At 37.1% G+C, this 16547-nt stretch overlaps 1 protein-coding gene across 1 annotated transcript in view; it reads left to right on the top strand.

Moving 5' to 3' along the window:
- The window catches only part of LOC129248828 (octopamine receptor beta-3R), a 55384-nt gene extending 39349 nt beyond the window's left edge, over nt 1-16035 (top strand). The window contains exons 7-8 of the mRNA XM_054888442.1: nt 13101-13209; nt 15825-16035. Coding sequence (XP_054744417.1) covers nt 13101-13209; nt 15825-16035 — 320 coding nt within the window. The remainder of the gene's footprint in view (nt 1-13100; nt 13210-15824) is intronic.
- Nucleotides 16036-16547: the final 512 nt, after the last annotated feature.

Below are 16547 nucleotides of genomic sequence, written 5' to 3' on the forward strand. Positions count from 1 at the left end.
TACCAAACAGCCAGCAAAAAAATTTCCGAAGTCCGTTGCGCATACTTTATAGTATAAACAGAATCAAATCGCTGAGCGAACTTCGTCCGGCGAAACATCGCTGTCAAAATTAGAGCTCATTACCGTATATAAGATTGCACACAACCAAAGCGACGGCGAAACTCGCCTAACGAATTTCGGCGTGAATAGATTTATTTGTAGTAGCGCCGGCGGCGACAAAATCAGCTCTCAGTGGGAAATGTGAACAAATCTTCCTTGCAAACGTTGCCTAGCTTGGAAAAATGGCTTGCACATTATAAGCACGACATATCTTATAATTCAAATCAATCGAAAAATTTAGAGATTAATGTTTTCGCTTTTGGTGCGAATTTCGCTTTGGTTCTGTTTTACTGGGCGAAATGTTGCGTCGAATTACACTCGACGAAGTTCGCTCAGCGATTTAATTCTGTTTATACCATTAAACTGTATGCAGTCAAGCTGTAAGTTTTCCAATTAAAGCAACGCAGAAACAAGCCGCTGTAATAAATCTGAGCAACTGAAATAGTAAAAAGTTTTTATCACTCTTTTATGGTCCATTATAATATAGTTATTTTGGCTGTGAGCGAAATTGAATTAATTATGCGTGGATGCTACATTTAGATTCTTTGCTAATGTATTTTATTTCAGCGGCAGCCTGAATTGTTCCAGTAAAATGCTCATCATAAGTTATGATATTAGAGATAGCTGTACAGTGCACCGTAAAAAGACACGACTTTATGCTTCATACAGCTATAAATGACATATCGAAAACATTCCACGAGTAGTTGGAGAGTCTCCCTGCAATGGCCCTCTAATTGAAGCTAGTTGCTGTCTTAAGGGGTTATTACCCTACTATAGCGGTGAAAAAATAGGCATGTTTTGTATAGTCAATCGGTCAAAATCTGTACGCATCGGACTAAGAGGGCCTGCGCCAAAATTGGAAGTTGTTAATCCTTTAAAAGTGTCAGCGGGAGATCTTATATAAGAAATATATCATTCTCTCATCATACTGGTATCTTTAGAAGGGATTGATTTCATATGGTACTATACATCCCGTCGCTGGAGCTTTTCTTATCTTAATGAATGGTATCACCTCTATTTTCGCAGCATTAGCAGTTAAGATTGTGCCAAGAAACTAGTTTTCTACAATTCTCAGTGCTAACTCACGTACGATTGCTCCCAGTAACTGGCATATGAACATCGTAAGTTTAGGTTTCCATTGGAAATACGCAATCGTTAAGTTTTACTATCAAGGAATTTGCCCGACAGTCGCTGTTAACTCATAGATACGACGCAAGTTTATAACTGGTCAAAGGGATGTCGTATCAGCAGCATTTCTCGAAACTGAATGCAGAATGTTCTTTGGCATTACAGTAAATGCAACAACTAATACGGAGTTAACAAACAGATGTCAAAGAGTTGATATATGTAGATAAGAACATACCTTTATAACTACAATCCTCCAAGTTAATGGATTTACCTTTATAAAATTTAGGGAGGACGAGAGTTTCAGAATACCTGTTATCACCAACTTCTCTCTTTCAACAGCACTACTTTCTAAATGTCACATTCTTATTCTGAGACTTCTCAGATTTCATCCCTGAAATGTTCTCTCACATGAGGTGTTCTCTATTTCATGCCTGGAAATCGGGCAACAACGACTGGTGAGCTTTTCGTATAGCATTAGGGTCTCTTCTTAAGAAGAAAATGGGTAAGCTACATTTCACATCCGGACTTGGTAGTCAATCTAATATCCACTTCCATCTATATACCGTACGTCACGACATCGAACGTCTTTAGCTCGTCAATCGTAGCGTAGCGTCGTCCTTTCATGGGCCTCTTCAGTTTCGGGAAAAAGAAAAAGTCACAGGGCGCCAGATCTGGGGAATACGGTGGCTGTGGCATCATTAGTATGTTGTTCTTTTGTTTTTTGCCAAAAAGACGCGCACAAGCAACGATGTGTGTGAAGGGGCGTTATCATGATACAACAAGCCAATTTTTGTTCTTCCACAAATCCGGGCGTTTCTGGCGGATTGCTTCGCTCAAATTGCACATAACTTGCAGGTAATATTCCTTATTGACCGTTTTACCCTGTGTAAAGAACTCATGATGCACAACGCCCCTGCAATCGAAGAAAACGGCAAGCAAAACTTTTACATTCGGTCTTGGTTCGTGCGGCACCTTCCATTGAGATGATTGAGGTTTGGTTTTCACGTCATAACCATAAACCCACGATTCGTCACCAGCTATGACCCTCTGGACCAAATTTGGATCGTCCAGTAATGTTCATGCGGTGCTGCTTTTGGTTGAAATTGAACAGTTTTAGTACGAATTTCGCGGCGACCCGTCTCATACCCAAATCATTGAAAAAAATCGAATGGCACGAGCCAATCGATATGTCTAGGTCCTCAGCAGCTTCTCTAACGGTGATTCGACGATTGGCTAACGCCATTTTCTTCACTTCAATCAATTTTTTTCGTCTGTTGTTGAAGTGCTCGGGCGTCCGGCACGCTTTACGTTGTTCACATCTTCTCGGCCTTCTGAGAACATTTTGTACCACCGATAAAGGTTGCTTTGGTCCAAAGTAACTTCTCCGTATGACGCAGGCAACATTCGGAATGCATCCGCGCACTCAATTTCATTTTTTGCACAAAAATTTGATACAGGTACTTTGATCCATCTCCTTTAATAGGTAAAAATCGAAGACGAGCCGAAACACGTGCAAGCAAAGCAGCTGTCAACAATTAACTGAACATTCAAAATAGCCGAACTCGTCGGCATTAGTGAGAGACATGAGTACCAACATATCGCCACAAAAAAATCGAAATTCGAAAATACTTCACCTGCGAAAATTCAAAATGCGCGATACTTTTTGAACACACCTCGGATGCAAAAATATCAATGGCAGCATTGTGTCGATACAGCTAAACACAAACCCACACAAACCGATTTATTGTGTAAATATGCAACCAAAAGAAAGCAGTTGTTTTCTACGGGCTGAAGAAAGGGACTACGATAACGTCGGTGAGTGCGGGCACCATTAGCCAAAGAGAACACTCCTCCGAACTCCCAAATAAAATTTGATCATACTTTGCCAGTGAAGCAGCCATCAAATCAATAGCAGCTGTAGTGACAAGCTACACTGCGTACGACAATGTCGGAACAGGATGGATGAGCTAGGAACTGAGAAACAAGCCACCATCTACTGGGTTCCAGAACACAAAGGAATTGAAGGAAACGAGAAAGTGAATATACCAGCCGAAGCAGGCGCAAATCTTCCTGTAGCTAGTACGGCCGGTGTACAACCGCCTCTCTGCAAACAACGACTGGATATACATGCAGTATATCGCTTGGTATCACTATGGATCAATTTCTGGTCTATGTGCGTTCTACAGGATCAGCCAAGTCCATCCTAATCTAAGTAGAGATTAGAAGCTTCAATGCACATTTTTCTTATAATTATATTTTTTGCTAAGAACGATTCCAGAAAAAAACTGACCCGCCCTAATGTAAATACACATAAGCTAATTTAAGAAATGACATTTTTTCAAGTTACCCAAAAAAATTAAAATTTAATAGATTATTTCGAATAAAAAGGGACTTCCCATATCCCGCTTCCACATCTGTACTTTTCGACCAAGTTGCTCCAGCCATATGATTCTAACAGGTGTCACATACACAAAGCGAATAAAAGAGCATTTAAATTGAGCACTATTTTCTGAAAGTATTAACTAAAATATAATATGAGGGCGTAAGTAAAATTGAAGCTCCAACGAAGCAAATATTACATAGCACAAAACTGTTGTATGTATGTACTTTTATGCTATTGTATGTATGTATGTGTGTATGTATAAGTATGCCTTTTAATTAATATTTCCAGCTGCATGTTTAAGGATATGTGCATACATATGTATGTGCATAGATACAACAAAGCACACAAATTTTTACATACATATACATATATACTCGCAGGTAATGTAGGTATTCAAGTTCGCTTTGATAAAGCTCGAAGCCCTCAGGTAGCGGACGATGGCTACCGGTGCAGCACCATTGAAACTGTGGAGATACGTAAGTTATGAATTACCCATTTTTCTCTGAAAATAAAACTAAATGTGGAGCTAAATTGCACCGTTCTCAACTTCATAAACTTTTGAAAATTTTGATGTTATACAATAAATATTTCTTTTGTAATCCTTTTGTATTATACAATTTAAGATTGCTAGTAAGTGCACTACGGGACTTTAGGAAAAATAATTCCTGCATAAAAATCTAAAAGCGATGAACTCAACTGAATGTTCCCAATATGTGAATTTTTTAATGTACTTTTAATTTAATCCCAATTATGTATTTTATCTAATTATTTAACTTTGTGAGCGTGCGGTGCGTGAACTAAAGGGTGATTTTTTAAAAGCTTAAGAAAGTTTTTCAAAAAAACACACGTAAAATTCAGAAAAATGCATGAAATCCATAAAATTTAATGTTTGAAGATTATTTCATGCAAATGTTGACCGCGACTGCGCTTCAAATGGTCCATCCGCTTTCCAATGGTTCGGCCGGTATCTCACATATAAATGCTTTAATGTTGTCTTCCAATGCGTTAATTGAAGCAGGTTTGTCTGAATAGACATGAGCTTTAACATAGCCCCACAAAAAATAATCAAATAATCTAAAGGTGTTATATCGCACGATCTGGGTGGCCAATTGACAGGTCCCGAACGTGAAATAAAATGTTCACCGAACTCGCCTCTCAACAAGTCCATTGTTACGCGTGCTGTGTGGTATGTGGCACCGTCTTGCTAAAACCACATGTCATGCAAGTCAAGCTCTTGCATTTTGGGCAAAAAAAAGTTGGATATCATTTCACGGTAGCGCTCACTATTCACAGTTACGTTACGATTCGCAGCATCTTTGAAGAAGTATTGTCCAATGATACCTCCAGCCCATAAACCGCACCAAACTGTGACCTTTTCTGGATACATTGGTAGCTCTTGCAATTCTTCTGGCTGATCTACACTCCAAAATCGACAATTCTGCTTATTTACGTACTCATTGATCCAAAAATGAGCTTCGTCGCTGAACACAATTTTTCGATAAAAAAGTGGATCTTCGGCCAACTTACCAAGAGCCCATTCACCAAAAATTCTGCGTAGCGGTAGGTCGTTCGGCTTCAATTCTTGCACCAGCTGTATTTTGAAAGGCTTCACACCTACATCTTTTCGCAAAATTTCCCCCGTTGTTGAGTAACAGAGGCCCAATTGTTGCGAACGGCGCCGAATCGATAATTGATGGTCATCATTAACACTGGCCGATACAGCTGCGATATTTTCGTCAGTTAGCACTCTACGTAAGCGTGTTGGTGGTTTGATGTCCAATAATGTAAATTTGCTTCTAAATTTAGTCACAATAGCTCGAATAGCCGCTTCAGTGGGTCGATTGAACTGACCATAAAATGGAAGAAGCGCGCGATAAACTTTCTTAACAGAACACGCATTTTTATAATAAATTCAATGATTTGCAAGCGTTGTTCGTTTGTAAGACGATTCATGGTTAAATTATAGACCAAACCGAAGATGTTTGACAGTGAAAGAAAACACGAAACGTGCGTCAGCTGTTAAAAGCAACTGTTTAAACAGATAATAGCTAAAAAATCACCCTTGAGTTGTAATACTGATTATTATTTTGGAGTTGGAAATTTATGTATAGAATTTTATAGATAAGTATAAATGTCTTTCCCTCTTCACCAAGAAAGTTGCATGCAACACTGTCATACCATGGGTTTATAATAATGCAACAGGAAGAAGAGCAATTACTCACATTGTGCCATAATAACTGAACACACAAATTATCCTGGGGAAGTCTATGTACAATTTAGGAAGCTTAGGTTATTCGCCTACCACAGATGTCTCTAATTCTTAATCGACTTAGGAAAAAATTTAATAAGTAAGTTCTTAGCATCTTAGCATGAGCGCAAATTTTTATTAATAAATGAAATTAGTAGCACCATGCATACCATTTATTAGTCTACCCTCTGTTAGGTTGAAGTATTGCAGCGCTGATAAATCTTTACCAGCGCAACTAGGCGCCTACTTTGCGTCTAATTCATCCTGATATATGGAGTTGACAAGCCTCAGAATCTTTAACTTAGCCGTATCATTTAGATCCTTTAAAAATTTCGAACCCATGAACTGTATTTTCCTTCTCCGAAGGAGGTTCTCCGCGGTTCCCTCTTCGTTTCTGCAGCTTCTATAAAAATCGTGTCGGGAGAAGCTAAGTTTATGCACGTCTTATCGGCTAATAACAAAGTCTATTAGTTGCTTCATGACTATAGGGAATTTTTTTTCGCTCAGCAAGAGAAACTCCTGTGAAAGTTTTCCGGTACAGGATGGCCAACGAGATGGTTTTATTGTAAGTATCATATGTGCCATTTATACTCGCTTTTTCGAGCTCGTATTGAGCTTATGGTGACGAGCTGATGGTGCAGGTCGACTCTTGCAAAATTACTTGCAAGTGTTCTTTAATATCTATGAAACAAACAGCTAGCTTGATGTATACGTAAAAATCATATTTGTCCTCCTCTGAGCTGTGCTTGATAGTCCGTATGACGCACAAACTTCCCAGGCAGCAAATTGCCCCTCTACACGAGCGCATTCGAGCGGGCTAAACGGATAATTATTTTTTGAAACCTCAGTGTTCAGTAATTCCTTCAGTTTTCTTTTGATGGCTTTCCCTAGACAGTTACAAAACTACAGCATAGCTGAAGTCGTTTGGGCAACTTCATTCAAAACTTCTCTGTGAAGAATATTTACCAGAAATCAGCTGCGAAAATCAAAAACTTGGCACTTTTCCAACCCAGGTACTTTCCCCGGAATGCCATTTAATTTTTTTCTTTTCAGGTTATATTAATAGGCAGTATTTTTTAAAGTTACCGTAATGCCCAAGGCCTTTCGTTTTCGATTTTATTTGCCAGATAGTGTTAAGCCGGATCTGTTAATTTCCCTTTAGCAGAGCCGAACTGTGTAAAATGTAAGGGAGAGAGGAAACTCAATTTTGGATGTTCTTACTAAAGAGTTTTCCAATAACAGGTGTTACTTATCTATCGCTATGGAGAGATGATTAACGATTTTTTACGGCCGGAAGTGGATGGTATGGATCTGGACATCGTTTATTTTCAACAAGACGGCGCTACGTGCCACACAAGCAACGGAACCATTGATCTTTTACGGGAAAAGTTTCCGGACCGTGTTATCTCTCGAAGAGGTGATCACAATTGGCCACCGAGATCTTGTGATTTAACATCTTGGGACTTTTTTCTTTGGGGCCACGTGAAAGAGTACGTCTACCCCAACAGCCCGGGGTCGATGCAAGACCTCAGAGATGGAATTCGTGAGGCTATCGAGGACATAGGGCAGACACTTTGCAATTCGGTTATGGAAAATTTCATGAAAAGGCGAGGCCGTGGTGGTCATTTGCCTGATGTTATTTTTCACTATTAACGGCATACCTCCCTCTTTATAATGAAACTAGCGTACCCTCGCCCGCTTCGCTAGACGATAAATTCAATGATTTGCTGAAAGAGAATAAAATTAATACGAAACAAAGCAAATTCTTTGATACAATTTCATTCGAACTTTATTGTAACACTTTTTGGTAGACAACGTTTTTGGTTTTTTCATCTTTCGCGTGAATAATGACGATGGTTTGCCAACTCGTGAGCAAGCTACATACTACATCTGTCCATGAGAAAAAATTGGGTATTCTAAATTAATACCGCACATTTGTAGATACTGTCCTTGCGCCTTATTAATTCTCATAGCGAAGGCAAGGCGAATAGGGAACTGCAAACGTTTGAAATCGAATGGTAAATCCGCCGGAATCAGTGGAATTCAGGGTATCAAAATGTCTTCTCCTTTGTACTTCCCTTTCAAAATTGTTGCTTCGTTACCCATTAGCTTCTTCACAGCGAGTCTGGTACCGTTGCAAAGTCGGGGCACATTACTATTGCGCAGCATAATAATCGGTGCTCCAATTTTTAATCGTAAATTATGAGGTGGTAAGCCTGGCAAATCGAGTGAGTTTAAGAATTCAGTTGGATAATTTACGACCTCATCTTGATCAGTAATAGTGTCTATTGACTTATACGCAACTATGTCAATAGGTATTTGATCTAAAATAGCTGAATTTATATCATTGACGTCCTTATTTTTCCCAGCTAAAATTGCTCTTTCGCTGAGTCAATCATGGTTTTTGTAATGTTGAACTATGTTTGGAAATACACTCTGTATCAATGCCTCTTTAGACTGTGCAAAAGTGCAGAAATTGTTAGGCAATGTTATCATTCCTGTTGTTTTTGAAAAAAGGTTTATTTTTTTTGGTTAAAAAGTGTTTTTTGAAGTTTTGAAAAACACTTCGCTCTAACAAATTTCTTCTCAGTTAATTGCTGAAAATTAAATATTTTGAAAAAACTATTTTTTTTAATTTAACGTTTTTGAGAAAATTTTGTTCTTGAAAAAATTTCATACTTTTGTAAAAGTTTAAATTGATTTGTTAAAAAAAATTTTTTCCGCTTTGAAAAACACCCCCTCGAAAAAATGTATTCTCTATTAATAGTGGAATATGAAATGCTTTGAAAACACCATTTTTTTTTTAATTTTGTTTGGTTTTCAGAAAATTTTGTTTTGAAAAAATTTCATACCCTTGAAAAAGTTTTATTTTATTTTATTTGTTTAAAATTTTTTTTTTTTTGTAATTTTAGAAAAACACCTCTTCGAAGAAATTTCTTTTATCTTTTTGAGGAAAATTTGGTTTTGAAAAAATTTCATGCTTTCGAAATTTTTTTATTTTACTTTATTTCTTCAAAATTTTTGAAAACAATTTTTTTTATAATTTTCGAAAAACACCCCTTTGAAAAAATGTTTTCTATGTGTCATAGTGGTATTCCATTAACTTTTAGGATTATAGTCAAATACTTACAAATATCTACGCTTTCACAAATAGCAACAATAAACAAATTTCCTCAAAACCAAAAAATTTACTTTTTTTCTAAAAAAATTCTAAACAAACAACGTAATAAATTTAGATTTTTGTGTTCACGAAAAAACAGTATTGTTTTTATTGTATTAACTGAAAACCAAAATGTTGCAAAAAATCAAAACGAAACTAAATTATTTTTTTGTGTTCATTTGGTCCATATGTTCCATAAAAAGTTGATATGGTAAATAATATGCAGGGTCTGATACACGCAAATTTCCATTGACCATTATAGTGACAAAATTATCGATCACCAATTCCAACAGGATTTCAAAATCAGAGTTGGAATGAGTTGTTGTGTGGTGTACTTCTGAAAAAAATGAGAAATAAACAAAATAAATCTAAAAATTCGAATTCTAACTTTATCTTGTGTATGTTCTTATTACCTTTGAATTTTTCCAATGAAGCACCATTCATTTTAAATTTTCCAAGAATTTTTTTTATCATTTCGCGTTTCTTTCCTTTTTCATTCGATTCCAACATTTGTTCATAGCCGAAAACATCGTTTGCAAACGCATTCATTTCCATATAGAATTGGTCAAAGAAAGCATTGCTCAATTGAATTGAAACATTATTTTCATAAATACTTAGGACCTTAACTAATGCACCTTGGTACATACCTAACGCAGATATTCATCGCGACCTTGACATCGATACTATTGATGAAACAATACAAAGCGCTAGCAGAAGACACATAAATAGACTATTAAGGCATACAAATCCTATGATGAGAAGACTACCAAATAAAGAAAAATCTACCCAAAGTCGGCTTAACCGTCAAACACCAACAGATCTTGCAAAATCCTTGTAATCAATTGTCAACTAATCGTATATATCATTGTTTGTTAACCACTTGTTTTTAAATAATATGTATATATTTCTTCTAAATGAGCTTGGGGGCATTGGCCCTTCAATATCACTCTCATTCCATCTTTTTGTAAATCAAATTACTTATTGTCTAACGACAGGTGTAATATTTTATGGAAGAAATAAAAAAAAAAAAAAAAAAATTTTCATTCGAATCATTTGAAATTTCTGTATACAATACATTTCTGTATCACAATACAAATACAAAAAATTCAAAAAAAGTTGTACACATAAAATGAATGTCGATTCGAAACTTACTTTAATCTAACAATCGAGCAAGTTTTGTTTTGGACAATATTTTGATTTTTTCTTTTTTTTATATGAAGAAAATATTTAAAAGAAATTTTTTTTTGCTAAAAACCTCCCCCTAGTGGATCCCTATAATATGAAAAAAGAACGAATAAAATTGGCCTCGTATCGGCCGAAAAAAATGCGGACGAACGAACATCATTTCATTTTTATATATATAGATAAACATCCACTCATTTATATTAAAAAATAGCATTTTTTCTTTGAATATGAAAATAGCACCTCTTATTAGATAACCCTTTTTAATATTTATATCTAGATCTAAAAATTTTCATTCAGTTCTTATTGATCTACCGATGTATATGAAATTTCTAAATTTGAATTCAATAATGACACCGAATTTCGAAACGTGTATGAAGTCATAATTCGAAATATTTTTAAGTGAAGAGCTGTAGACTCTCGATTTCGACGGCTCGACCTACTTAAGTATGTCAGAACTGATCTTATCAAATTTATCCACAGACTGCTTAGCAATAGAACGGCCATGGCACAATGGAATGACGCCTCTCTCCAGCAGAAAGTGTGTAAAGATACTTCGTAACACTCAAGGCAGTATTGTCTCACCATTACTCTGAATTGTTGGGGTTCACGTTTCCTGGAGGAGCTGGAAAGAAGAGGCTGCAAAGTTGTCCACGCGGATGACGTTACACTTATTGTCAGAGGGAAGTTTTTAGAAAACAATGGAATGAGAGAAAGACGAAGCTCGTCTTATATAACTCCCCTCAACAGCGGGTGCTCCATTGGATAGGATGAAGTACTAAGAGCTCATCCTTGACAGAAGGCTAACATGGAAGCCCAGCATCGAAGAGAAATTAGGAAGGCTAAAGATGGGACTCTCGCCTAAAGTTTCATTCTGGCTAAATAACGCAATTATAAAGCCAATTTTTTTATATGGAGTCGTTGTCCGGTGGAACTTGCTGGAGAGGACGACATTGGTTAAGAAGTTGGAGAGGGGCCAAAGGTCCGCCTTCATTGGAATGAGTGGGACGCTTAATGCAACACTGAAACTGCACGTTCCGCATCACATTCGGGCTACAAGCTAGACTTCAGTTCCGTACACTCTAGTTTTTTATTAGGTCCAGTTCATCCTCTTGGTGATTGATCAATGGACATCGTCACTGCGTCCGAGCGGTACTTTTTGCTTTAGTATTCCCTCAAGATAGGAGTGGACGGGTTTCAACCTTTGAAGGCAAGGCATGGCAAACATGTTTACGGATGGCTGAACGGTTGGACGGAAGGGTTAGTGGAGGAATATAATGCGAAGCTCAAATTTAGGCTACCGGACTACTGAAGTATTTTTGAAGCGGAGCTAGCCGCAATTAAAGAAGAACTGGATTGGTTGCTTACTTGTATAACTACTGTAAGGGAGCATTTTCTCCGACAGCCCATCGGCAACTAGGGCCCTGAGCTCGTTGTTGGTACATTCGAAATTGGTCGGGAAAACCTTCTCGAGAGAGAAACGATTGCATTCGAATATTTTGATATTAGGTTCAATTGGGGCGATGGGAGAAAATGACGGAATTGAAGAATCAAAGGAAAGAAGCAAAAAAATGCTCGACACGATTTTTTAACCAATCAATATTTGTACTTAAATTAAAAAAATAGCCAAAATTCATTAGGGTATTAAATTGCGTACTCGAAATTGTTTTAAAAATATTGTTTAAAAAGTGTGTATTTTTCTTTAATTTGCTCAAAGTTTGAAACTTTTATTTATATTTCTTTTACGAGAACTTAAGTTTTAAAAAACATTGTTAAACTTTAAAAAGAAGTAAATAGCTTGAAAATGTTTTTTTAATATATTAAATTCTAATGCTAGGTTATTTAATGCAGTGTATGCTATCTGGATTACGCAAATCGCATTTTATACCGTTATCTACTTATAGCAAAAAGATTATTCCAAGATATCAATTTCAAAAAACATCTGATATCATTTGTTATTTCATGTTTTAATAAGTATACAAGTATTATACAAATACAAAAACAAAACCAATGTGATTAATTTAAAATGCCCTGCACTAATTGCCTGTGGCTACTTCGGTTGCTATGATTATGCACATCATTGTAGATATATGTAAAAAACTATGTGTAAAATGAATGTTGGAATGGAAATTAAAAGATAGCAAAGGAATGTCAATCAACTTATAAAATGTTTAATTAGCATTTTTCGTACCACCGTAAAACCAAATGAAACACTGACCTTTTGCATAATGGCGGTCTTGGTGGGAATGTGACGTAAGTGGGTGCATGTGTGAGGATGCTCTTCATTACATCCGAATTCAATACAGACTTTTTTACTTATACTATCAACGGTTAAATTGGTGCAGTGCTGCGAATTTAGGCACATTTTGCGCCAATAATATCCCATTTACACATACTTATCGACATGCAATTTTGTATATGTGTTACTATGTACATATACATACAGTAATTTAATCATGTTCACTCACTTTCTCTCTCTCTCTCTCTGTATTTATTCAACTAGCGTTTTTACTTAACTTGCATTCATGTGTTTGCCCTTACATAAATATGTAACAACAAATATTCAAATGCTATCTCTGTGCGCACTTTTGTTTGTTTAACTATTTGCATATAAATTATTCTAGGTGTTGTCAGCAATTAATTTCGCATATCACAGCCTTACTGCAAAATGCCAAATAGCAAAACAGTAAAAGTCTATTTGCTAAATTGTTTATAGAAAATGCTCTTTCTAAAAACTTGTATAGTTGTGTTCCTGAATATTGAACATTTTGCAAATATACTTTGAATTTTTTGTTACATACACTATAAAATATTTATGTACGAGTATGTCTGTGTATAATACAAATTAATTGAATTAGTTTTATTTACATTTGCATACGCAATTTTTTCGCACTTTCTAGGCGGTTCAGTACGACCGACAAAAGGCTGGAAGGCCGAACATAAAGCTGCGCGTACTCTAGGCATCATAATGGGAGTATTTTTACTCTGCTGGCTGCCATTTTTTCTATGGTAAGTAAATATTTAGATTGAATTAGGAAGCATTCACAAAATTGCATTGAAGTTTTAAATTTAAATTTTTCGTAAACAAATTATTTTAACAATTTTACTATACCTACATGAAGTTTTATAGCTGTAGCATAACAACAACCCATGTCGGCTTTTAATTAAAAACTTGTATTAAGCCTACAAGCTCGTGCTTTAAATCTTTGGATATGCTAAACATTTGATATGTTTTCCGTGTTATTAGAAAATCTGAATTTTTAAAAGAATGGATAGAGTTTCTCTAGGTATGTAGGTAGGTGAAATGGTTGAAGTACCAGTCTGGCACTCCCCGGCACTAAAGCGCCGTTTTGATACTATTATGAGACCTCCAACGGGCAGATATCTACAGCCTACCAAAGCTGTTGATGTAACGGAGAAGGTGAATGGGATTTTGCTTGAAGCACTGCCCGAGTATGTCGAAAAAAGTAGCACCCAGTGGCTTTAATCGTCTAGCAGCCAAACCCAAACATTTGCAGAGAAAATGCCCAATAGTATCCTTCTCTGAAAGATCCCCATAGCTCCAACAATGGGGATGAGATCGAAAAGCTTTTCTGTATGTGTGCCGATCGTTCAAAAACCGGTAAATACAGCTACGAATTTTGAAATTGAATGGCGTGGAGTCCCTAAGACTTTCTGCCTCCTGCGTCAGTTATGCTGAGGCCAAGGTTTTTTCGAAATACCACTCGAAGAAATGGAGCTCTATCTGTTCTGCCTGAGAAATGAGTTGTGGGGGATTCCGATTACCGGGTATTCATGGCAAGCTCATCAGCAATTGCCTTTCCCTCTATGTTCCTATGTCCTGGAACCTTGGTAGGTAGGTAGATTACACTAGGTACACTACAAGTAGCACTTACGTGCTGATACCATAATGTGGAGCACTACCTGCGATATAAAAATATTTCAAAAAGAGAAAACCGTCTGCAGCCATCCAGTGCTGTTAATGTAGTGAAGGAGAGAAAAGGGATCTAGGCTGGAAAATTTCTTCAAGCCGCCCCCAAAGGGCACGCTAAGGGATCTCAAGCGCCTAGCCGCCAGAGCCGGACATTGGCAGATAAAGGGTTGAACAGTCGCTTTCTCTGCAAGATCCCTACATCTTCTGCAATAGGGGTTGCACGGAATTCCAAGCTTCTCCGCATGAGTACCGATCACCCAGCATTCTTAAGCATTCCTTTTTTTCGAAATAGCACACAATGAGACAGACCACCATCTGTCTTGCGCTTTTTTGTGTTTGAAATTGTGTAGTTTCTCTTTAACAACGGTCAAGGGGACAACGATGTCTTAGAAAGGGTTCTGTCGACCCCTTCCTAGCAATCTCATCGACAATTTCATTTCCCTCCATATTCCTATACCCAGGAACCCAGATAAGGGAAATGTTTCCTGCAAGTTCGGGACGTTTGAGTTCCTCCTTACAGGAGTTCACCAGAAGAGAGCTGCAATACCGCAACGACAGGGCCTTGATCGCAGTTTGACTATCGGAAAAATATTAATGTCTCACTCACAACAGTGATCCCGAAGCATTTTGCATGCTAGCAGGATCGCGAAAGCCTCTGCTTGAAAAACGCTGCTCGTTTTCGGCAGTTTAAAGGAGACCGAAATGCTGGCTGATTTGGAAAACTTGGAACCTAGAAACAGAGAAATGTTACCAGCACACCTAAGAGATTTTATATTCTCATTACAGGGATTGTCCAGTATGGATCTGCACCATGGCGGCATCAGAACCTTGATTGCGGCGTGACTATCGGAAAAAATATATATATCTCCCTCGCTCCCATGTTCCCTAAGCACTTTATATGCCTGCGGGTTCGCAAAGACGTTTGATTGAAAAACACTAGCAGTATTCGGAAATAGATAAATTGGCTAATTTAGAGAAACTCCCTGCTCCAACTGCCGATTTCATCTTGGAGCCATCAGTGAAGACCGATGTACCAGCATCGATACAAATTTTCCCTTTATTCAAATTCTGCTTACTTGGAAAGATTTCCCTGGCCTTGATCGTCGAACTCTAGTTTTTGTATAGGGAGATCCGGCGAAGTTCGCAGAATACAATGTTGATTGAATAAAAATGCAACTATGTCCCTTGATAGATTGCCTTCAGAGGCCAACCTCCTTTAACCTGATCACACTTTGCGAAGCGATGGGACAAGTTCTACATACTCCGGTGATGCCAATACAAGCAGTCCTTTGCTCCCTTCCAAGTTAAGTGATACTATAGCGCACCCGAACAAAACCAAGTATTCGTACGGTTCTCTAAAGGACATCGAAAAAATGGATCATTGAAAAAGTATAGCGACGATGAAAGGCTGTAAAATAATATACTAAATAATAATTTGCGCACGAAAAATTGCTATTGTAGAAATATTTTTAATTGATCTGACAGGTCGTATGATGTGCATTAAATTATTAAATCCTTGTTAAGAGAATGCCTTTGATAATATTACATAAATAAACCAGAGCCAGTGTTTTAGTGTTTGGCATATCCTGCGGATTGATATAATTATGATACAATTATTACATAATTTCGAAAGTCATTAATATTATTAATTGTTATTAATTTTTATTTATCCTTTTGCTCTTTTTTGCAGGTACGTAATAACTTCTCTCTGTGGTCCCGCCTGTCCCTGTCCCGATGTGGTCGTCGTTGTACTATTTTGGATTGGTTACTTCAACTCGACCCTGAATCCGCTCATCTATGCCTATTTCAATCGTGATTTTCGTGAAGCTTTCCGCAATACACTCGAGTGTGTCATACCCTGTTTGCGCAAACGCAATCCCTACGATGCCTACTATGTGTAGTATTAAAAAAATCAGTGTGAAAGGAGCTAAAAGAAGCAAGCCCATTTGCGTACTTGGAAATTTGTAAGTTTTGTGTTCCTCAACATTTATGTATACTCTATGGGCCGGTGTTTCAGTGCTAGTTTACCTGGGGTGAATTTTTTAAAGTGAGTTACCGGCTGCAAAATTGGGCGTTTCAACTGAGCTTAACGGGAAATCATAGTTAAACTAACTAACACTGAAGCACTGGCCCTATATACCAAAGAAAAAATCTAAATACTATTGATAGCTCCCGCTTCTACTCATGTACATATGTATGTGTGAAGGCATGGCAAATGAAAAGTAAACACTTCAAAACAGTTTATGTGATATGAATATGTAAGTTAAAAATAAAAACCAACAAAGCCCTTTAGCAAGAACGGCTGAAAAATTTGCATAAAAAAATGTTAGGAACATTTGCCGCCGTACGTTAAATAAATAAATACGTATGCTGGCATATTTATGCAACATTAATATGAAATAATATTTAATGA

This window comes from Anastrepha obliqua, chromosome 1 (genome assembly GCF_027943255.1).
Source record: "Anastrepha obliqua isolate idAnaObli1 chromosome 1, idAnaObli1_1.0, whole genome shotgun sequence".
Taxonomy (NCBI): domain Eukaryota; kingdom Metazoa; phylum Arthropoda; class Insecta; order Diptera; family Tephritidae; genus Anastrepha; species Anastrepha obliqua.